Here is a 24,711-nt window from a genome sequence, read left to right as displayed (position 1 = left end):
TTTTAGAACTACAAGAATACATTCATCCCACCCCTCCCCCTGAAGCTCAGGAATGTAGCTCACAGTTAAGAGAGCAGAATACTGGCTAAAGAGGCTGAAGGACAATCTTTGGAGATAATTACTGAAAAAGACAATAGCCCCTCATAGTCCCTTGAGCACTGCTCTTTAAGCAAGCACAACAGATGCATACCTCAAAGCCCTGAAGACGGCCCAGGTTCATCATGTCATTGCAACGTTTTGGTACAAGGCACATTAATTCAACTGCTTTCTGTTAAATAAAAATGATATATTAATTATGAGACAGTCAGAGCAGAGTGCTCTTTAAGGAATGATTAAAAACACAGGCGCCAGCAATCAAATGATAAACGAATGAGGCACGCTCATTTTTAGAAGTTATAAAGGCATGATTATGGTGTACCTAAGTGTTTCACTAATGTCAATGGGAGGTCTGGCCTGCAGGCATGGGCGCCAACTACATGTAGCTTAATTTATTTTCCTTTTCTAGTTTAACTTAAATGAAACATGAAACATAAGTAATCGTTCCTTTGCTCATCTCCAATATTCTATTGGCAATTGGCTTTCTCTCTACAAAATTCCACTGAATTATTTGGCAATATCCAGATAAAGCAAGAGAGTCTAGGATATGAAAGGATACCTCTATATCCGAACATTCCAGCCCAGCTTTTTCACTGTATCGCAGGAAGTCCTAAAGAAAACAAGACCGTTCTCATAAGATGTTTTAGGAAAGATATCCATTATCCAGTTTAAAAAGAAATCCACCAGCAAGCAGCAGGATGCAACTCCACAGAAAATGAAAGATGTAATTAGACAACACTTTGCGACTCTGAGAAACTTAATATACATGAATTAGTTTTCAAAACATGCTTGTGAGGTAGGGAAAATATGCTACCCATTTTATTAGCAAGCACAAAAGGTTGAATGACTTGCTGAAATTCACAAAGCAGGACAGGACAGAACAGAACAGAACTAAAGTTAGAGTTTGGGAATGCTGACTCAGTCCCCTCTTTTAAGCCACAAGACCACACATTTGAAGATACCCTTTTTTCCCTTTTGAAATCTTATAGACAAATGCAATTACTTTTTTGCAACTAATACAGTTACCAAAGAGTAGGCTGATGGCAGTCAGTTTCATATGCTAAGTAGCTTAAACAAAAACTAAAAAAACCCACCAGTACCTTTATAGATTATGGGCCAAATTTCAGAAGTGATTCAAGTTGGGCAACTAAAATTAGACACCCCAGGTTAGATTTTAAGAGATGATGAGCAGCAAGAGTGGTGGAAGAAGTCAATAAGAGCCGTGAGTGCTCAGAATCCTTGAAAAATCATGTCATGTGTCCAAGTTGGACTCATAAATTAGACAATAAAAATTTGGATCTATCCGTTTCTCATCCTGGGGCACGGGATATCAACGTACAGAAGCTCAGTCACATCTGTTAAAAGCATTTGCCTTCATTCAGTGCCAGTCTGTGCTGGTGATATTTCTAGATTGGTTTATTCCACTTAGAGCTGGCCAGAAAACAGGAATGTTTATGGTGGGCATTTCCATAGGAAAAATCCTCATTTGAAATTTTCTTGTCAGAAAATAACTTACACCCCATAGGAAAATTTGAAACATTAAGGAAGAGTATATGTAAGGGGAAAATTAGCTATTTTCTCCAGTGACTGTTTTCCACCTTTTGCTAGTTTTATTTTCTAGGGGTGGAAAAAAGTTAGCAATGGGCATTTTCCCCACAATTATGAAATGAAAAATTTAAAGTTTAGCTTCCCCTCAAGTTGTTCATTTCCCCCCCCCCCTCCAACAAAATTCATCAAAATGAGATTTGATTTAAAAAAAAAAAAAACACCTCATTTTCAATGAAGACTTTTTTTTTAAAATGAGAAACCTCAAAAGCATTGATCAGCTAATTTCAATGCAACTCATGTAGAACATCCCTAAACCTTTAATTATTCTAGCAAGACTGGGTAAAGCAACTGAAGCGTCTCAAAAAACGAAGACTGACATACAGAAGATATTAGCCATCATCAGCTACCAAGCTCTGTTCTCAGAGATGTCCTAACTGGGGCCCCTCTGCTGCCTGAATGTCTATCAGCCCCTACAATATTTGTTTGTCTGCAAACGTAGAACTTCCATTAACTTTTCACTTGAGTTAAAGAGATGGCTAATTACAACATACCCATAAGATAATTTTAAAGTCAAATTTTAAAGAGACAAACCTAATAAGTTACAATGAAATTCAGACTGATTCGAGTCTAATGCAAGATTAAAACTATCCATTGTTTAACCTGAATTGCATCTTTACACTCACCTTGAGTAGAAGCTGGTACTTGGTTATTCTTTGAATCGGTTTGATTAAAAAGTCACTTAGGCTTAACCGTTGGTTTATTTCTTGTTGTACCTCCTAAAAAGGAATATTAATTATAACAATATTAAGAAATAAATAATAACAACAAACCACATGAAGACATTTATAGCTATTCTATTAGCAAAGACAGGAAACAGGACACTGTAATTGACACACTCAAAATAAAAAGAAGATTAAGAATAATTTTCTGCCAGAGCAAGAGGACATTTTAGAAAACCTAAGGATTTCAAAAATCTGTAAGTGTCCCTTTTTGGCATGTACTGGGCAAAATACTTGGAAGCTAATTTAAATACTTGGGATTCATTTTCAGTTTGAGCTGGTAGAGTAGGAATTGAAGATCTGGAGACTGCACTTCCCATTATAGCCGGGTAATGGCCATGAAGAAATCCTGAAGAGCATGAAAGGTTGCAGTGACATACCCTTTAATGAAATGAAGCACCATTCCTTTTTGCATTATAAAGTGTGGATAGCCCCAAAGACTTCCTGGAGTGAACACAAAAAGTCTTGGGGGGGGGGGGGAGGGAGGGAGGGAGGGGAGATTAACTGTAAATCATCCAGCAGAACAACAAACCCCTAAACACCACAACAGTAGTCAGCCAATTATTCAAACAAAATATACCCCACGCAAACTCCTGACTATTCTCTGCAAAGATCACAGGTGGCAAAAGCCATTTCAGATTAAGAGTGAGAAGAAAATGAATTGCACTTTGGGAACGCAATAGCCTAGTCATTAACTGGAAAGTAATAGAAGAATGGGAATTTGAGATAAATATACAAGAAATTGCTTGAAAGATACTGTAAACAGAATATACTTGTATACAAGAATAAACTGTATCACAAAATCCTTTACCTTAGCGAAACAGAGCCAAAACCCATAAGTTTTTGAGTAATTTGCCTTTAACCTCACATGACAGATTTAGGTAGCAATCGTATACAGTGAACGTGACCAACCTTACCTCAAAGTATGCATCATATTCAGCTACTACGTATTCTGATCGTGGTTTGTTTTGACAATACACCACATACATGTGTAACCTCCTCTCCTGTGAAGGCAAGATGCACAGGAACCTAGTAAGAAATTAACTACTATATTTTTATTAAATGATTGGAGTGGCAGAAAGATGCTAAAATTGCTCTGCTTGATCATGCTCATTTATAACGAAATCATTTAATGGAATCAGGTCTGTTCTAGCTGACCATGAGTCACTCCTTGATGAAAAACAATCAAGGCAATATTCCTCCTCCAATATAGAATATTTGGACAATGCAGCCCTGATCCTCTAAACACTCAGGCACTTGAGTAGCTTTACTTTGGCAAGTGGCCCCATTGAGTTCAATGGTGCGAGTCAAGTGCACATATGTTTGACAGATGGAGGCTTTAAAACAAGGGGCCAGATCCTCACTGCATGTAATTCAACATAGCTCCACATAAGATTTATGCTAGCCAAGGGTATGGTCCAGTGTTTTTACTTCTTGGTGTTCAGTTACTTTTAAAATAAGTTGGACAACATACTTTAACTTAAAAACATGTACTTTTATTTTTTAAGCCAGGGGTGGGCAAACTACGGCCTGCCAGCTGTTTTAATCCAGCCCTCAAGCTCCCACTAGGGAACGGGGTCTGGTGCTTGCCCCGCTCCGGTGCTCCAGTCAGGGAGCAGGTTAGTGGGCTGCTCCATGCAGCTCCTGGAAGCAGTGGCATGGCCCCCCTCTGGCTCCTACGTGTAAGGGCAGCCAGGGGGCTCTGCTCTGCACACTGTCCCCACCCCAAGCGCCACCCCCTAGCTCCCATTGGCCGGGAACAGCAACCAGTGGGAGCTGCAGGGGCAGTGCCTGCGGACAGGGCAGCATGCAGCACCACCTGGCCGTGCCTCCACATAGGAGCCAGAAAAGGGACAAGCTGCTGCTTCTGCGAGCCGCTTGAGGCAAGCGCCGCCTGGAGCCTACACCCGAGCCTCTCCCCGTGCCCCAATTCCCTGCCCCAGATCTGATCCCTCTCCTGCCCTCCGAACCCCTCAGTCCAAGCCTGGAGCACTCTCCTGCACCCCAGACCCCTCATCTGCAGCCCCACCCCAGAGCCTGCACCTGACCCCCAGCTGGAGCCTGCACCCCTTCCCACACCCCAACCCCTGCCCCAGCCCTGATCCCCCTCCCACCCTCCAAACCCCTCGGTCCCAGCCCAGAGCACTTTTCTACACCCCAAACTCCACACCCACACCCCAGAGCCCACACCCCCATCTGGAGCCCTCCCCCACCCCCTGTGCCCCACCCCACATCCTGAACTAGTCATTTCTGGCCCCACCCCAGAGCCCCCACCCCAACTCCAATTTTGTGAACATTCATGGACCACTATACAATTTCTATTCCTAGATGTGGCTCTCAGGCCAAAAAGTTTGCCCACCCCTGTTTTAAACATTATGGCAACCAATGATAAATTGTAAATTTAATGATAAAAACTATTCTTAAACACATGATCTTCAGAGTACACAGCATGCCATGTGCCAAGGTTATTTCAGTCTTGCACAATACAAAGTATTCCTAGCAGAAAAAATACAATGTTGATAACCAAATGAGAAATATTTCTGGAAAAATGTGTTTTTGCTCTCTGCACTTCAGCCAAAATAAATAAATAAATAAATAAATAAATAAATAAATAAATCAATCAAGATGTACTCAAGTTTTAGTGCCTCCCGTTTTGTGCTTTTAAAAAGCACAAGACTCCTAGCCAGGAAATAAGTAAATTGCTTTCAAATCTTAATTTCACATGTACATGTTCAGCTTGTTGGTCCCAGAATATGAGATACAAGGAAGGTGATGCATATCTTTTATTGGACCAGCTTCTGATGGCGTAAGGGACAAGCTTCACAGAGCTCTTCCCTCAAGTCTGGAGAAAGTAAGCAGAGTATCTGAGCTATATACATGCTCAGTCCCGCCAATCCAAGTAGCAAATGGGGGTGGGGGGGGGGAGAAGAAGGGTGGCCTCTGGTTTTTATGATTTAGGGAAACCTAGCCATTCAGTAGCTGAGGAAACAAAAGTGTAAGCCTTATTTTATATCTGGATTAAAAGTGTTAATACATGAGCATAGCAATTCAACATGGTCAAACTGAATTTAGAAGGAAGAGACTTTTTCCAAGAACATAGAAACACTCACGTGTTTGATAAAAAGCTGTGCTAAACGCTCATGTTCCTGGAGACATTTTTCCAGTTCAGCCAGGAAAAAACTGAAAGTAAAAAGAAGATCAGCAATCCAGAATAGTTTCCCCTTCCTACCCCCACCACACCTCCCCCCCACCCCCGACGTTATTGACATAATCTGTAACTATAGATGACTGTTATATATTTGCAGCAAATTTTGTACAAAGGATGTCGTGTAAGATGTCTATAGGAAGGTTATGATTTGCTGGGTATGATTATGCTATCTGTATCATTTTTGTGTGTCATTTTTGTAGTAAAAGTTATGAATATATCAATGTGTTTTGATTCTAAAGTAGCCTTAGTAAAGCATTTGGTCAGCTTCGAGAAAGGAATGTGCAAATTAAGTGCTCAGTCAAGAAACACTTAACTGACAATGGATCTTGGAAGACTCCAATCCAAATAAGAAGTCTTCCTGGGAACATTCAAGGTAGCATGTGAGCAATAGCTGCCACCCATAAACAACTGAGTCACGCATGGTCATGTGACCTGCCTATGTGACGCCAAACTCCATTTTGCTGTAGTTTTCCAGAGTAAGAACGAAGAGGTGTTCTTACATCTGGAAGAGACTATAAAAAGGCAGCTGCCTCATCTACATCTTGTCTTCAATCCTGCTTCATACCTCTGGAGGGTTTTTGCTACAAACTGAAGCTCTGACCCATCCCAGACTGTGGACGTACTCCAGAGACTTGATTTGAACCTGCAGCTTATTCCATCACTGCTACAAGCCTGAACCAAGAACTTTGCCATTACTGTATATAATTGATTCTGTTTACCCAGTTCTAGCTCTCATCTATATCTTTTTCTTTTTATGAATAAACCTTAAGATTTTAGATTCTAAAGGATTGGCAACAGCATGATTTGTGGGTAAGATCTAACTTGTATCTTGACCTGGGTCTGGGGCTTGGTCCTTTGGGATCAGGAGAACCTTTTTTCTTTTACATGGGTATTGGTTTTCATAATCATTCATCCCTATAACGAGTGGCCCTGGGGGCAATACTGGGAAACTGGAGTGTTTAGGCCCTGGTCTACACTACAAGTTTAGGTCGAATTTAGCAGCATTGGATCAATTTAACCCTGCACCCGTCCACATGATGAAGCCATTTTTGTTGGCTTACAGGGCTCTTAGAATAGATTTTTGTACTCTTCCCCCGACAAGGGGATTAGCACTGAAATAGACATTGCCGGGTCGAATTGGGGTAGTGTGGATGAAATTCGATGGCACTGGCCTCCAGGAGCTATCCCAGAGTGCTCCATTGTGACCGCTCTGAACAGTACTTTCAACTCAGATGCACTAGCCAGGTACACAGGAAAAGCCCTGGGAACTTTTGAATTTCATTTCCTGTTTGGCCAGCATGGCGAGCTCATCAACACAGGTGACCATGCAGTCCCAGAACTGTAAAGAGCTCCAGCATGGACCGAACAGGAGATACTGATCTGATCGCTGTATGGGGAGATGGATCCGTGCTATCAGAACTCTGTTCCAAGAGACGAAATGCCAAAATATTTGCAAAAATCTCCAAGGGCGTGATGGACAGAGGCTACAACAGGGACCCGCAGCAGTGCCACATGAAAATTAAGGAGCTCAGGCAACCCTACCAAAAAATCAAAGAGGCAAACGGCCGCTCTGGGTCAGAGCCCCAGACATGCCGCTTCTATGATTAGCTGCATGCAATTCTGGCGGGTGGGCTACTACTACCCCACCCCTGTCCGTGGACACCTGCACGGGGGAGTCTCATGCAACAGGCATGAGGATTTGGGGGCCTGAGAAAGAGGGAGGATAGTGCACAGCAGGCAAGAGGAAAAACCATTCTCCCCGACAGCCAGGAACGGTTTATCACCCAGGAGCCAATACCCTCCCAAGGCAGGCTCCCGGACCATGAACCCGGAGAAGGCACCTCTGGTGAGTGTACTTTTGTAAATATAATACATGGTTTAAAAGCAAGCATGTTTAATGATTAATTTGCCCTGAAGACTTGGGATGCATTCGCGGCCAGTACAGCCCCTCCTTTTAAATGGCCAACCCAACGGGTGCTTGGTATGGGAAAGGAGGGTGCTGCTGTTTGAAACCATTCCCACACGTTATGAAGGTTGAAGCCAAAAGACTGTGGCTTACCATGGCTGCCTGCAAGCCAAATTCTGTTGCCGGGCCCTGCGTGTGTGATCTCTCATACCAAACCGGCATGCCCCCAATATAAGAGGCAAAATACGACCTTGTACCAAAAGCACATGTGCTATGTAACGTTAAAAAGAGTCTACCCATTGTTCTCTAAAATGTGTCTTTTTAAATACTACTCTCCTTTTTTCCCCCCTCCCGCAACTGCAAACGTTTTTACGCTCCTCCTATCATCTCCGTCCCAAAGGCTAGTGCAGATAAGTCGGCAAAAAAAAAACAAACAAACAAACAAAAAAAAAAACGCACTTGCGATGAAACGTTTGAGCTCATGCAATACTCCCGCACTGAAAGAGCTCAGCAGAATGCATGGAGGCAAACAATGTCAGAGTCCAGGAAAGCAGAAAATGAACGCCTGGCCAGTCATGAAACTGGTTTTCAAAGCTTCTCTGATGTGCAGCGTGCCCTGCTGTGCTCTTCTAATCACCATGGGTGTCTGACTGTGCACAAGCAGTGGCCAGGCGATTTGCCGCAACCTCCCACCCTGCCATAAATGTCTCCCCCTTACTCTCACAGATATTGTGGAGCACACAGCAAGCAGCAACAATGGGAATATTGGTTTCGCGAAGGTCTAACCGAGTCAGTAAACTGCGCCAGCGCGCTTTTAAACATCCAAATGCACATTCTACCACCATTCTGCACTTGCTCAGCCTATAGTTGAACAGCTCCTGACTGTCCAGGGTGCCTGTGTATGGCTTCATGAGCCATGGCATTAAGGGGTAGGCTGGGTCCCCAAGGATAACTATAGGCATTTCAACATCCCCAACGGTGATTTTCTGGGAAGTAAGTCCCTTCCTGCAGCTGTTCAAACAGACCAGAGTTCCTGAAGATGTGAGCCTCATGTACCTTTCCTGGCCATCCCACGTTGATGTCGGTGAAACGTCCCTTGTGATACACCAGTGCTTGCAACACCATTGAAAAGTACCCCTTGAGGTTTATGTACCGGCTGCCAAGGTGGTCCAGTCCCAAGATAGGGATATGCATTCCGTCTATTGCCCCACCACAGTTAGGGAATCCAAACTGGATCCTGATCATAGCAGCCCCCACAGTAGATTTGCCCACTCCAAATTGATTCCTGACTAACCAGTAGCTGTTTGGTGTTGCAAGCTTCCAGGGGGCTATTGCCACTCGCTTCTGAACTGTGAGGGCTGCTCTCATCTTGGTATTCTTGCGCTTCAGGGCAGGGAAAAGCAAGTCAAAGTTCCATGGAAGTGCCCTTACGCATGCGAAAGTTTTGCAGCCACTGGGAATCGTCCCAGACCTGCAACACTATGCAGTCCCACCAGTCTGTGCTTGTTTCCCAGGCCCAGAATCAGCGTTCCATGGCATGAGCCTGCCCCATTGCCACCAGGATGTCCAAATTGCTGGGGCCCTGGCTTTGAGAGAAGTCTGCGTCCATGTCCTCATCACTGCGCTGCTGTCACCTCTTTGCCTGCTTTTGCAGGTTCTGGTTCTCCACATACTGCAGGATAATGCGCGAGGTGTTTACAATGCTCATAACTGCCACGGTGACCTGAGCGGGCTCCATGATTGCCATGATATGGTGTATGCAGGAGAGCAGAGTTGCAGAGGAAGTGGTGGCTGACAACGGAAGCCACAAGAATAGATCTTTACAGAGAACGATGAGAGGACCTGCGAAGTGGATTCATGAGAGTGGAATTACAGCGGAAGCGGTGGAGGATGATGATTAGCACCGCGCACATTTCCTGAGGAAGAACACACGTACCCGGGAGCCCATGACAGACAACATGGAGAAATTCGCTATTGAGACAATAGCAGCAGAGCAGAGTTGCAGCGGAAGCGGTGGATGACAACGGTTAGCAGTCCTACTGCACCGTCTGCTGCCAGAAGCACCCAGGACACAACAGCGGCGGCGTCCGTGAGCTGAGCTGAGCGGACTGCACGTTTGCCGTGGTATGGCGTCTGCGCAGAAAAAAGGCGCAAAACGATTGTCTGCTGTTGCTTTCATGGAGGGAGGGGTGACTGACTACATGTACCCTAAATCACCCACGACAATGTTTTTGCTCCATCAGGCATTGGGTGCTTAACCCAGAATTCCAATGGGTGGCGGAGACTGCGGGATAGCTGCCCACAATGCACCGCTCTGTAAGTCGATGCTAGCCACAGTAGTGAGGATGCACTATGACTTAATGAGCTTAGTGTGGACATATGCAATCAACTGTATAAAATCGATTTCTAAAAATGGACTTCTATAATATCAACCTAATTTTGTAGTGTAGACATACCCTAAGGAAATTGCTTGTGTGACTTGTGGTTAGCCAGTGGGGTAAAACCAAAGTCCTCTCTGTTTGGCTGGTTTGGTTTGTCTTAATAGTAAAGGAACTCCAGTGTAGGGCTGTAACTGCCCTGCTCTAGGCAATCTGTCCTGAATTGGCAAGCTCAGTTGGACCCCACCAGAACCAGCATCATTACACCCACTATTATCCAATCCTAGCTAGAGAATTCCACAACAACTGAACAAGAGGGGGAAACCTGGCTTTTTCCTTTGGGTGCATGTTGCACCTATCAAAACATTGTTGGGATCCGGGATGGGGGGGAGGAGGGGAGAGAGAAAAAAAGTCAGAGAAATCCGTTCTTGGATTTTAAGTGTTCACTTTTACTCTGTTCTGTGGTTTTCATTAGAGATGGTTGAAAAATGCCAAGAGACACTCTGCAGAAGTTTGGAGTTATTTAAACCCCCCAACATTAAAAAAAAAAACCAACCATTTACCAAAAACAACTTCTGAAAACTGAAAATTGAAATTTAAAAAGGTACAGTTGGACAAAACCATGAAGAGTTTTGACCAAAATGAAAACTTCTGTAGAAAATCTGTCATTTTTTGTCTAAGGCTATGTTTAGTCACTAAACATTTTGACTACAAACTAACTAGAGCTGGTCAAAAGTTATCGGTGTCTAAGTTTCAGAGTAACAGCCGTGTTAGTCTGTATTCACAAAAAGAAAAGGAGTACTTGTGGCACCTTAGAGACTAACCAATTTGAGCATAGGCTTTCGTGAGCTACAGCTCACTTCATCGGATGCATACTGTGGAAAGTATAGAAGAAGATCTTTTTATACACACAAAGCATGAAAAAATGGGTGTTTACCACTACAAAAGGTTTTCTCTCCCCCCACCCCACTCTCCTGCTGGTAATAGCTTATCTAAAGTGATCACTCTCCTTACAATGTGTATGATAATCAAGTTGGGCCATTTCCAGCACAAATCCAGGTTTCCCCCCCCTCCCCACAGACCCACTCTCCTGCTGGTAAGTCACCTACTACAGGACAGGCCTAACAAAGAAAATAACAGAACGCCGCTAGCTGTCACCTTCAGCCCCCAACTAAAACCCCTCCAACGCATTATTAAGGATCTACAACCTATCCTGAAGGATGACCCAACACTCTCACAAATCTTGGGAGACAGGCCAGTCCTTGCCAACAGACTGCCCCCCAACCTGAAGCAAATACTCACCAGCAACCACATACCACACAACAGAACCACTAACCCAGGAACCTATCCTTGCAACAAAGCCCGTTGCCAACTGTGCCCACATATCTATTCAGGGGACACCATCACAGGGCCTAATAACATCAGCCACACTATCAGAGGCTCGTTCACCTGCACATCCACCAATGTGATATATGCCATCATGTGCCAGCAATGCCCCACTGCCATGTACATTGGTCAAACTGGACAGTCTCTACGTAAAAGAATAAATGGACACAAATCAGATGTCAAGAATTATAACATTCATAAACCAGTCGGAGAACACTTCAATCTCTCTGGTCACGCGATTACAGACATGAAAGTTGCGATATTACAACAAAAAAAACTTCAAAACCAGACTACAGCGAGAGACTGTTGAATTGGAATTCATTTGCAAATTGGATACAATTAACTTAGGCGTGAATAGAGACTGGGAGTTGCTAAGTCATTATGCAAGGTAACCTATCCCCTCCCCCCCCCGACGTTCTTGTTAAACCCTGGATTTGTGCTGGAAATGGCCCACCTTGATCATCATACACATTGTAAGGAGAGTGATCACTTTAGATAAGCTATTACCAGCAGGAGAGTGGGGTGGGGGGAGAGAAAACCTTTTGTAGTGGTAAACACCCATTTTTTCATGCTTTGTGTGTATAAAAAGATCTTCTATACTTTCCACAGTATGCATCCGATGAAGTGAGCTGTAACGCACGAAAGCTTATGCTCAAATAAATTGGTTAGTCTCTAAGGTGCCACAAGTACTCCTTTTCTTTTTGCGCTGTCTAAGTATATGACAAACCAATATTTACATTGGCCTGCACCTTTGGAGACCTCTAGCTTAAATCTCTTTTAAGGAATTTTATTTAGATGCCTAAAAATGAGCTTTGTTTAGGTGCTTTATGTTTCTAGATATCTTTATGGTTTTTAACAGCCACCAAAGGAGATAGAGCCCCCTTTCCCAGCAACTCTCTTTTATGCTGAGCAATTTCCAGCTCGAATGCCTTCATGGATCTTAACTGCAGATGCCTGGCATGGAGAGAAGCATTGTCTGGAGTAAGCAGGTCCTGGCAAGGTCCAGGACCTACAAAGGAAGATTCACTTCAGAGAGCTCGGCATGAAATGAAACACTTCAGTGAGGTAAGTCTTGGAGATTCAAGTCCCAACTAATAGGGTTTTTAAAAAGCAGAGGTCAAGAGTTTGATCCTTAACCCTCCCTTCCGCTGCCCTCAGCTAGAGGAGAATCGCCACCACTAGATATTGTGTAAGTGTTCAAACAGCAAAAGCAGCAGCACGAAGAGAAGGACTAAAACAATGCGATCCTGGCCTGTGACTAGGATCCCTAGGGTCTATGGTAATAAAAATATTAATAGTACCAACAGTAGAACTGGTGAGGAGCAATGACACTGCACAAACTCAGCCTGATGGAGGTTTATAGCCGAAGAGACTTATAGCCATTTATAAGTTGGTTTTACTTGAGTTTATACATACTTTCTCCAATACCACAGAAAGAGTGCAGATGTTAAAACAGGGGTGGGCAAACTTTTTGGCCTGAGGGCCACATCTGGATGGGGAAATTGTATGCAGGGCCATGAATGTAGGGTTGGGGCAGGGGCCTCAAGGCAGGGGGTTAGGGGGCTCAGGGCAGGAGGGGTTGGGGGTGCAGGCTCTGGCCAGGCACCGCTTACCTTGAGCAGCTCCGGGGTGGCAGCGGCGTGCAGCAGGGCTAAGGCAGGCTCCCTGTCTGCCCTGGCCACGCACTGCTCCCGGAAGTGGCTAGCATGTCTGGCAGTGGCTCCTGGGGCTGGGGTGGGGAGGGGCAGGCCATGCACTAACTTCGCCTGGAGGTACCACCCCTGAAGCTGCCATTGTCCGCGGTTCCCTGTTCCTGGCCAATGGGAGTTGGGGGGGGGGCGGTGCCTGCAGGCGAGGGCAGAGCATGAAGCTCTCTGCCCCCCTTCTCCAGGGGCCGCAGGGACATGGTGCCAGCCACTTCCAGGAGCAGCACGGGACCAGGGAGCCTGCCTTAGCCACACTGCATCATGGGGCTGGCAATCCCATGGGCCAGACTGAAAGCCCTGACGGGCCGGATCCAGCCTGCGGGCCCTAGTTTGCCCACCCCTGTGTTAAAAGATGCAGAGAGATTTCTGTTAATGATTTCTAGTTTATCTATAGTTCTATTGATTTCTTATTGTAATGGAATTTTTGAAGTGCATATCCCTGCCTTGTGAGACTGGCACAAGATAGCATTAACTCTAAGTCCATTTGCGTCAATATGGGATTTTCATTAACAATACAGAAGATCTAGAGGAAATCTGACCTTATTTAGAAAATCTGGGTAACACTTGAATATTGAATTCAGACATTTATTCCTCTAATCAGGCACCTTGCAACACTTAATTAAAAAAAAAGTTTGTTGAAACTCAATTCAGTTAAGGCAAGCTCTGCAGCAGTGAGCTGTAGCTGCTGAATGTTTATGAATGCCAGAGTTGAAATGCACTTCAGAGTCAATGGGACTATTGTTCTCGTATGGTTAGAAAGCAGCAATAGTTGCTGCTCAAGGTTAAAAGCAAGATGCTGCTCACACAGTGTTACATTGTAAATAACCTACTTCTGGGACTTGAAATAAGCATTTATCTTGGGCAGATTTCTGGGGGCTAGTGTCCAGCAACACATCCCCACCCTGAGGAATTCCAGAGCTTCCTTCTGTTTGACCCAACTCCTACGTCAGATTAGAAAACATGGACTGATGCAGCTTTTCCATGTACTGTTTTCTCTTTTCACATACGTGCACCATTCCTTCCACATCCATATCCAGGTTAGTCTGTTTCTGAATTCCAGTCTGAATCTTGTTTTAGTGGGACACATTGCATGGGCTGATTTTCGGAGGTATTGAGCATCCACAAGTCCCAGGATCAAACATTCTTAAATTAAGCCCAGTCAGATTCTCTGAGTGAAAATTACCTTGAGCCCATTTTTATTTTATACACCTACCATCCAATGACACCACAGTGTCAACGTAGGAATCTCCAGCATCGGGATTAAAACCACATTGTATAACCTAAATAAAAAGCTGCCGTTGTTTTCTGAAGTGCTAGTACGCTGAAGTCCAGGGGAGTGGAGGGTACTTCGCAGCACCTCTGAAAATCATACCATTTTTATTTGGGACCCAAAGCTTGCAAGTTTGGGCCTCAATGACTTGCACAAAGTCCATTCAAAGTAAATTTGGTAGTAGAGACAGGTATAGAACCCAGGCACCCTGATTTCCAATTCTCCCCCCTTTGGAGAAGTACAGTTGTCAAAGATATCTAAAAATCCAACTTACTCCTTGTGCCAGTCATAAATCTGGTGGATATTGCCAAATACAATCTTGTCTTTCCCTTTCATATCTTCAGTAACCCCTTTTTCTTCTATTCTCTTCATGAAGCCCTGTAGTATGAAAGATCAGTGATTAACTAATGGCCCAGCTGAACAACAACAATAATTTCATTTTTCAGGACAAGCACAAGTTACATGCCATAACTGGTAGAATCTCTTTCTTTAGAAGAAAACCAGGTACTTAAAATACATGTTATGCAGTTTAAAACCAGACACCCATCTTATATTTTAAAATTACACACTTGCCGTAAAAGAAAAAGCTATAAAGGGATTTATTCTGTAATTTCTCATAAAGGTTGTACAAATCTATTGTAATGTCACTAAAGGGACAAGTGCAATTAAAAGTTACATAAGTGGTTTGTCCAAAATTCTTGGATTCCCTGATAAGTGCAAGAAGCCAAAGTCGGCACAGATAAGATTCATTTATCAAAAGAAAAAAAAAGTACTTCTTGGGTGCACAAAATCATGTAGTAAATTTAGGGAGAGTCACAAATGGAATGCTCAGAAGGCATGAGAAATCTTATTTGAGTCTTTGTAGCATTACAAATGTCGGTTTACGTTTACCTCACACTTCATTATCTGAGTAAGAGAACACATGAGTTCTAAACGCTTGGAAGCCTTTGAAAGCCACCACTAAACTGGTTGGCAGCACTCACTGAGCTAATAAGTTTGCAAAAAGCAAAAGATTTTCCTAGAGGTCACAAGTTTTCAGTGCCTTTGTTTTTTGTCCTCACCTTGGAGCAACTGGTGTTGTATGTGCTGAATACCTCTACGTATCAATGGGGCACTCAAAAATTGAAGCATCCAAAATTAATGGACACTTTTGAAACTTTGATATAGTTCCTTTCATCCCAAAGAGTGTTAAAAACAAATAACTCAGCTGCTACATATGGGCCCGAGATGAAGTTTGGATCAAGATACCAATTTTTAGAGGTGTTCAAATTTGGAACTTTGGTTTGGGCCCTTCTCTAAATAAAGTTAGTGCCATTATTAATCAGTTCCAGTTTCAGGTAGGATCTCTGTCTAATAGCAACAGGAGAATACAAGAAGTGCAAGAAGAAAAATCTATTCTCCATCACCTGGAAGACTATACTACACCTGAAAGGATCGCATGTATCACAACCCAAGAGAAACAAGTCAGCCAAGATAAGCCTTTGCACACTTCATTGTAGGTTTTAAATTTAGTATTTGGAAACATTTACTTTAGGCACTTTTTAGCACAGTATCCAGTTAGGAAGACATCCTTTTGCTGATCTGAGCAATTACAGCCAGAGTTTAAAGGTATTAAATTGACTTTTTAAACTCACCTCTACCACGATTCCCAAGTCTTTGACATAGTCTTTCTCAGTCTGCACCAGCTCATTTAAGACAAACCTAGATAAAAAACAGCTGCATCATTTCTCAGTACGAGTTACCGCCTCTCCATCTCTCTCTCTCTCTCTCTCTCTCTCTCACACACACACACAGAGTTTCTAACCAAAGACTACATCCTTATTCCAGTTCACATGACCTAGTTCTCCCTCAACTCAGTTTCATGCATAGGTTCTGAAACAAAATTTTTATAGCAGGGGTGCTGAAAGCCATTGAACCAAACTGTAAACCTGTACATAATGGAAACTACTTTAAACCAAGGGGTGCTGCTATACCCCAGCACTCCTAGTTCCAGCACCTATGACTTCATGGCTCAATAGCTACTGTCTGATGAAAACTTAACCCTGTCAGTTCAGAATATTCTTCATCTGTTCCAGAGGTAGTGGAAATCCTTCTCACCAGGGTTTTTTTTTTTTTAAATCCTGGGGTAGAGACGGTCAGTTGGTCTGATTATACAGAACAAAAACAAAACAAAAACACAAAAAAACCAAACAAAAGCAGTTACTTATTCTAAACTGTTGTTCAAGAAGAGGTTGCACACATGTATTCTACGTAGGTATCTAAAACAGTACCCACAGGAGGGGGCTCTGAGTCTATTTAGATAGAGAAACCAATATAGCTTTCCTCAAGTTAGCACCGATCCTGAAGCAGTTGTAACTACATAGTACTGACTGAGTGAAGGTGTGCACAAAGGACCATGCAGCAGTCCTACAAATGTCCAGTATAGGGACATCCTTTAGAAAAGTCACTGAAGTAGCTTGAGCTCTGTAGAGTGGGCCGACAGTCATAATATAGGAAGTAGTAATCCACCTGGACATTACATGCACTGCAACAGCTTGACCTCTCATCCTGTCAGCATAAGAAATAAAAAGGACAAGGCAATAGCTTGAAGTGTTTGGTCCTGTCTAGATAGAACACCAATATTCACCTTACATCTAGAGTATGCAGACGTTCATTGAATGCAGCTTCAGGAAAAAAATTGGGAAGTATATTGTCTTGTTTAAATGAAATGTCAATACTACATATAAAATGTTTTGGATGTGGCCTCAAAGCTACTTTATCCTTGGGGGGGTGGGGGGGGCACGGAGAAGCAGCACATAAGGAGGCCCTGCCACTCTTCTGGGCAATATAATAGCCATTGGGAAGGATGTCTGACAGATGGGGACTAGAACAGGTTGCCAAAGCTCAAATGGAGAACACATCAAAACAGCCAACACAATGCTGGAGGTCCCAAAGAGGTACTGTATCTTTAACAGGAGGAAAAAGCCAAACAACCCCTTAAAAAAAAAAAATCTAGAAATCATGGGGCTGAGAGCCAAAGTTGGAGAGGAGGAGATGTCACCTGGCTAGGGGAATGGATAGCTGATATCACTGCTAAGTGAAACCTCAGGTTGCTTAGCATAAGACCTGAGGATTTAAGGTGCAACAGGTACTCTACAATGTCCTGAATCTTAGCCTCTGTGGTTGTATTCCATGGAGATTGGACTATACAGAAAAAATGCTTCCATTTCACCACATTGGTGGGTCTAGTGGATTGTTTCCTATTAAGCAATATTTCTGGAACTGCCACTTAAGTGATTAGGTCAAGCGGAAAAAAAAAATACAAACCTAACATCCATGTTGTGAAGTGCAGATTGCTGGGATCTGGGTGCAAAATCTGTCCATGTTGCTGTGATAGCAGATCCATGAATAGGGGCAGAGTTGAGAGGCTGTGAAGATTAGAGAACTAGCACAGTGTTGCCAATATGATTATCATCATGCCGGGTTGGTCATGACCCTTTTTCTGTTTGAGTATATTCTGGGGGAGGAGTAGGATGGGGAGGAACGCATACATGAAATCCAGTCCCACACCTAAGAAGAAAGGTACTGAATAGGGAGATTGAATGGAGATCCACTTGAGAACAAAATTGACACCATTTCTACTTGTCCTTTATTGCGAACAAGAGGACTGTTGGAACACCCACATTTGGAAAATGGCCTTGAAAACATTGTTCGAGGGAATCTCCTGCGATTCAGGCAGAATCTCCGGCTGAGGGGATAAGCAGCCAAATCTGGGAGCCAAGTCAGTCAGTGGCAATGAGAGGAACGCCTTTCCTGATGCAAAAAGAACCAAAGCTTCCTGACAAAGCTGATCAGATTGTGCCGCTCCCTGTCAGTTTACGTAGTACACTGCAGTCGTATTGTCATGTAGTATCCAGAATGACAAGCCCTTGATGCAAGGGAGAAACGTGTGGCAAGCCCTGTGAAATTTCCCAGTCTGAGAACCGTGATATGAAGAGTCACTTCATGCTCCATCCATAAAGCATGGATTTGCAGCCACTCAAGATATGCACCTCAACCTATCAGAAAGAGACAAATGACCATCTTGAATGGAAGGGGGAGGAGAGAAAAAGTGTACCTCCCCCCACCGCACTCCCTCCCCACACACTTGATTCATCCACCACTCCAGGGAACACAGGAGCACCAGAGGTACCTGGATCAACTTGTCCAAGGGTGTCTGTTCAGTTGATAGACTAGCTTTAGCCAAGTTTGAAGGGAGCACACATGCAGCCGGCATATGTTGGATCACATAAGGCTCAGTGGTCTCAGACATGCCCAGACCATGTGGTGGGATGTGATCCAAGGGACAGGCACAGGTGGCGAATGGCCTGAAACCTATAGTGAGGGAGGAATGTCATCGAGCTTGTAGAATCAAGTAGTCCCCACACAGAAAATATGGCCCTAATCTGGATTTGCCTTTATGCAGCATGAGGCTCAGACAAATCAAGAAATGGACGATGAACTGAACATGCTGTTTGGATTTGCCCTGCACCATCTAATTGTCCAAATATGGGAAGAGGGGAATTCCCTTCTTCCTCAAAGAGACCACCACCACCAGGAACATGGTGAATACATACAAGAATGACAGGCCAAAGGGAAGTATTGTGTATCAATAGTGTTGACTTGCTACTGTGAATCTCTGGAACCTCCATGTGACAATTATACCAAGTCACAGGCAGTAGGCATCCTGGAGATCAAGGGCAGCAAACCAGTCTGTCCTAGATGGCAGTGAGTGATAGACACTAGAGAGACCATGCAAAATCTTATGTGCTTGATTAACGTGTGGAAATTTCAAGGATCCAGTATGGAGCGGAGATCCACTTTGGACTTCAGGGATCAGAAAATATCATGAGTAAAACCCCTTTCCCTGATGTGGATGTGGGAACTTCTTCTATAGCCCACAGGAGAGAGCAGAATCTGAACTTCTTGACAGAGCACTGACTCATAAGTTTGGTCCCTGAAAAGGGACAGGGTAGGAACTGGATAGAATATCTCCGTCTCACCAGTCGTCCATTGTTATAGCTTCCCAAGCATTGAGGAAGTGGGACAATCCATCCACACATGGAGGGAGGGGAAATCATAGGAAGATTGCTGATTACAGTATTGCTGTCCTCAAGGAAGAGGTCAAATAGGCCGCTACCCCCAAGAATGACTGAGGAGGAGCGTGCTGTGTTGTGGAGCTTGAGGGTCTTCTTCTGTGATGTGCACTTGTGTCTTGAAAACTCGTTCTAACTTGATGGGTACATAAACTGCCTATAACACTCGTGTTGATACTCCTGTTGATGTGGTCTGTATTCACACCACTTGGGTGCTCGAGCATAGACCCCTAAGGAGCCAAAAAGGGTACCCAGAGAGCCCTTAAATGAATGTAAAGTCTCATTGGTCTTCTCTGAAAACAAAAAACAAAAAATCCATCAAAACGGGAGATTTTCTATAGTTTGCTGAGTGTCTGGGGCTATGTCTGAGTTCTGCAACTATAAGGTTTTCCTCACTGCTATTGCAGAGGCCATTATCCTAAAAAGTGTCCAGTGCATCAAATACAGACTAGGGGCGGGGGGGATGTTTTGCCTATGATGCAGCCTTCAAGGAAAGCTCTGAACTCCTTCTGTGATTCCTCCAGAAGTTTGTCAGTAAACCTAGACATAGCCAAATACAACTTTGTAAACAGGGATGGTAACGGTATCTGTTGGTTTGCTATGTGCATCTGGAGAGAGGATGTGGAATACATTTTTCTCCCAAACAATTTGGCCCTTTTTCACTGGGGGTTGATTTAAGTCTTCCTGGACACGATCTCTCATTGGCAGCTGTAGCCACCAAGGAATTTGGAGCAGGAAGAGAAGAAAAAGCATGCAAAGTCTTGCAACAGAATATGATAATGTTTGTCTGTGAGCTCAGCTGTGGGAGCTAAAAAAGCTGGCATGTGCCATAAAGTCTTTGCTAGATCTAGAAGAGTGTCATCAAAATCGAGAGGGCTACCCCTTCCAGGGGCAGACAACTGGAGAATGAATACAAGCTTTGAGTGTTTCTCTTGTACAAGCTCAACTTCTATGCTTAAAACTGCTTCCATTCTCCTCACAGGTCTTGAGAGCTTAAAGTCCACAGGGACCAGAGAAGAGGAGTATGGCATCATCAGGTTTTCAGGTGAGGAAAGGCATAGGTGCAGACTCCAGGGGTGCTTCAGGGCTGAAGCATCCACAGAAAAAAGGTAGCGGGTGCTCACTCACTGGCAGCCGCATGGATCAGTGCCTTCCATCCCTAGCGGCGCTGTTGATAAGCTCCTGCCCCTCCCTCCCCATGCCTCCCACACACTGTGGATTAACTGTCCAGTGGCATGCAGGAGGTACTGAGGGCGAGGGGGAGGAGCGGGGAGAGGAAGAAATGGAGTGAGGTGGGGCTTGGCGGATGGGGTGGAGTAGGAACAGGGCCTGAGGCGGAGCGGGGATCGAGCACCCCCAAGGAACAGAGGAAGTTGGCACCTATGAGGAGAGAGACAGGTGAACTGGAGCAAAGTGATCCTCCTAGGGGGATGAGTGGGGGAAAAAGGAATTTGCTCCTCCTACAATGGGTGCCCTCATAGCACTGGCTGCTCAAGGGAAACAATATCTGCATGTGCTTTCAATCTAGACAGCTCTGAAAGCTGCCTTGCTGGATGGCCTGGTGACCTTCCCCTTGACAGGTTCAGTGAGTCCTGCCTGGGGGAAACAAACACTCCAGGGATTCAGCCATTACAGAAGAGCAGAAGACATGGGGACCAGTAGGTGCTAGGCCATGACAATCTGTCTCTGCTTTTTCAGATGCTCTTACTACCAATGCTTTCCTTATAGAGGTGGCCCAGAGGACTTCACTGTCCCCTCCTAATTACAGTTAGTTGACATGCTGGATGACTCCAAACCAGATCATAAGTCAGGTGAATAGTCCATAGAAATTGGAAGTGCCAAACCTGATTGAGCTACTGGGCGACCAACTTCCATAGCCCAACGCGGGCACCAAGGTAGGTACTGGAGCAGGCCTTGTCTTTGGCACTGTAAACATGCTGAGATGATGGTTGTCATCGTACACCAAAGATCTCACAGTCCGTGCCAAGGAATAATCTGTAGTTGGCGCCCATGCTGATACATGTTCCAGTAAAGAGGCTGTAGGATCCTAAACAGGCAGCAGAACGGAGGACTGAGCTGAAGTCTGCATAGTGTTCGCCAGAGCCAAGACAGTACCAGGTCCAAGGTGCCGTTCAATTTCTTAGCCGGGACCAGCGTTGGTACTGCTAACATGCCCTGTACTGGAGTGGAGGATGGGTAGTACTTAAAGCCCAGAAAGCTCTGCATGTCACCAATGCCTAGTACTGAACTAATTTTAATTAAAATGAAGAAACGCTTATCTACTGGGTACCAACTGCTAACTATTAACAAGGAAGGTAGAGAGCTAACTGCAGAAAAAAAGTGAGGCAAACTTCACAGGTAGCACCAGCTCAGGCCATGGGCAGGGAGAAGGAATTGAAGGGGACTGAGTGGTGCTGCCCTTATATAGTCTCAGGAAGGGCAATGAGGAGACACAAGGTGTGTGCATCAACCCAATGGGTGCGGCTGCACAACAAAAACAAACCATTCCAGCTCCAGTGTGCTAGTTGCATTCATATCTAAGAAGAAGGTATGTGTACCACAAAAAGAACTAGACCCTTGTCCAAAGGACCCCCAACTCCACACATGAGAGGGTGCATAGAAGAGATACTACAGCAGTAGCCATAGAATCTCTGTTCAAGTACTTTATAGCCTTGTGGAAGAGGAGTATTTTGTTCCCCTAGCAAGCCCTCCCATGAGTAAAGTTCATTTATTCTATCTTAAAGGAATTGGGCTTTAAATTTCACTTCTTGAGATTCAATGGTAGGAGAATGAATCCCATTTCCTTTCCAAAGGACTGATCTTATAGTAAATAATGCAGGTGTGGCAGTCAAAGGCTTTATGCTTATTTCAAAGCCAGTAATCCTGGGTAGAGGAAGCTTCAATGCGCACAAACTCATGTCAGTCAAACTGATTAGTCACATACTGTTCTCTACATGACAATTTCAAGAGAGTTCTACCTGTCTTTCTACGGACAGTGTCCCTCTCAATTACACAGAAACAATTTAGCGCTATGAACTAAATTCCATCCAAGTTCAAATTCAATAATGCAATGATGAGACTAACAAGACAGGGGAATGCTTTCATGCCTGGTGTCACATGTATACCTCAATCAACAGTGACCCACTTGAAATGACAGCTCTGTAGACAATACTGTGCTATACGGAAGCCCTTGTAAAGACTGATACAGAAAAGATAGGCATTCTGAAGAGGAAAAAGATCACATGGGCTAGTGAGAATTCTGAAGACAAGACATGTTTGGTGACTGGTAAAAAACCCAAAATTACTTGATAAGACTAAGCGCTAACCGAAGTGATACTGTGAGCCAGACTTAACCGGTGGGTGAAGGCATTCTGAGCTCATGTCTCAGAACAGAGAATGGTTGTTGGTAACCTGTATGATTAAACTCTACAGACAAACTATGAGATGAAACAGCAATGACGCCACCATGTGCCATTTCATGTGGAAAAACTTCCCTGCCTACAAAAACATCATGAACTAAGACGAAACATTAAAGACAATTCCATAGTGATGTGTGAGGTACAGAACACCTGTGAGACATATGGAGATTGTCATAGTGTGACGGCAGTGTTGGTTGCACTCATTCATCTTGTTTAGGCAAAGCAGAGAGGAAACTTTCTGTAGAAGAGGTCATGCAGCTTCTTGTTTATTTAACAGCAAAATCCAGCCCCTTTGGGTAGGAGCCATGGAGCGGCAGTGGAAATGCCAGCTGCTCATGAGTTCCAAGAGCCACTCTGCCAAGTTCCACACTTGTGTAAAATACATGCTGGGCAAACTGCTGCTCCTTTACAAAGCAGCAGCATGTGTCCCTGGGCAAGCATATGCCCTATGCTTCTGTTCCCCTGGCTGACCTACATGTCCCTGTAAGGAATATGCTACACCTCCTTCGGCATGGATATACCAACAGATTTACTAGCTGAGAGGGGAACCCAGCACTTACCACTAGGTAGGACTCCTGTCCTGTTGCTATCCAGGAATGCTGGGTGTTGAGAGAACAGGGAGCAATTCTTCCCTCATGAACATTTCTCCTCTCCATCTACACTTATGTTAATATGAGGCAGAATCTGGCATTAAGTGTCCATGAGATCAAAATCACAAAACACCAATGGTGCCCATGCTCCAGTGTTCATAGGTCTAAGGGCTAGAATTTAAGCATCCTTCAGGATAAATTGTAGCAACCTCTGATGAACAAAAGGTGCAGGATCAGTTTTGCCAACACAGAGATACAAAGCAAAATGGTACATTTACTCTTGCTTCAGGAGCTTAGTTCAGCATCTACACTGCTTAAATTACATTCACTCACAGCTATAGAAGACCACATGGCTTTTCCCCCGCCCCTGTCATTTGAAACAGACATTTGTGTTCAGTGTCACTTGATACTTATATCCATTGTTTTACCAGGTATGACATGTAATTACTACTTCCAAATTATACATTTAAAAAAAAATAAGAAGAAGAAGAAGAGGGACGCTGCCAGAGAACAAGTTCCTTTACCTGTGTTTACTGTAGGTTAGCAAAAATGAAGTCATTTACAATGATGTAATTGTGGGGAATACAGGCATATTACATTACATGCATTTTTCCATTATAGAAGGTATTTTCTTCTACATGGTATTGGAGGGAGTGCGGGGGAAATGTCAAGTGGATGTGGACCGTTCTCTCATTTTAAAAACAAACATAAGTATTCCTACATATTGACAACTCCTGCAAATTTACTCTCGTATCACAGCAATCAGAAAATATCCTTTTAATCTGGTGGAAATACTTCAGCAATATCTGCTGGAATAGGGATATGACACTACAGCCCATATTTTTCCACAGTGATATGATGTCGACATTATAAGCTAAGTTCCCTCGAAGCTGCACGGCCACACAGTAGGCTATAAAGGGTTGTTCAGGTATGCAGTCACAGGGGCCTGGAAAGGAGAGGAGCAAATTGGGGCGTGCACAGCTGCCAGCAGGGAGAGCTGCCTCTCCCTTGGAGCTGCTGCTAGTGTGTGGATACAAACTGCAACTGGCACATTTTCCCGCCAGTAGCAGTTACCGCCATGTAAGGATGGCCTTTTCTGGCCCAGCAGAATTTGGTACCTTAGTGGTCCAGGGATAGAGAATTCTGAGGGACGGGGTTCCGGAGCTGCTGCTGGCAGGGAGAGGCACATCTCCCCTGGCCCCGGCCCCAGCCCCATAGCTGCTGCAGTGAGAGAGGGCTCTGTGTGTCTGTCCTCTCTCCCCATCACAGAGCTGGGGCTGCCTGTACCCCAAACCCCTCATCCCCAGCTGC

The 24,711-nt window shown here is 44.3% G+C and overlaps 1 protein-coding gene across 9 annotated transcripts in view; it reads right to left on the bottom strand.

Moving 5' to 3' along the window:
• The window catches only part of KALRN (kalirin RhoGEF kinase), a 766,757-nt gene that overhangs the window by 57,733 nt on the left and 684,313 nt on the right, over nucleotides 1-24,711 (bottom strand). For all 9 annotated transcript variants that reach the window (XM_074967163.1, XM_074967166.1, XM_074967164.1 and 6 more), the window contains 7 exons: nucleotides 15,912-15,978; nucleotides 14,552-14,655; nucleotides 5,534-5,603; nucleotides 3,341-3,427; nucleotides 2,328-2,420; nucleotides 656-706; nucleotides 191-268 (listed from right to left, as the gene is read on the bottom strand). In XM_074967163.1, the coding sequence (XP_074823264.1) occupies nucleotides 191-268; nucleotides 656-706; nucleotides 2,328-2,420; nucleotides 3,341-3,427; nucleotides 5,534-5,603; nucleotides 14,552-14,655; nucleotides 15,912-15,978 (550 nt within the window). The remainder of the gene's footprint in view (nucleotides 1-190; nucleotides 269-655; nucleotides 707-2,327; nucleotides 2,421-3,340; nucleotides 3,428-5,533; nucleotides 5,604-14,551; nucleotides 14,656-15,911; nucleotides 15,979-24,711) is intronic.

The sequence above is a fragment of the Natator depressus genome, chromosome 11, assembly GCF_965152275.1.
Source record: "Natator depressus isolate rNatDep1 chromosome 11, rNatDep2.hap1, whole genome shotgun sequence".
In the NCBI taxonomy this organism is placed as follows: domain Eukaryota; kingdom Metazoa; phylum Chordata; order Testudines; family Cheloniidae; genus Natator; species Natator depressus.
Note: the sequence above shows the minus strand (reverse complement) of the source record. Positions and strands in the feature narration are given on the sequence as shown.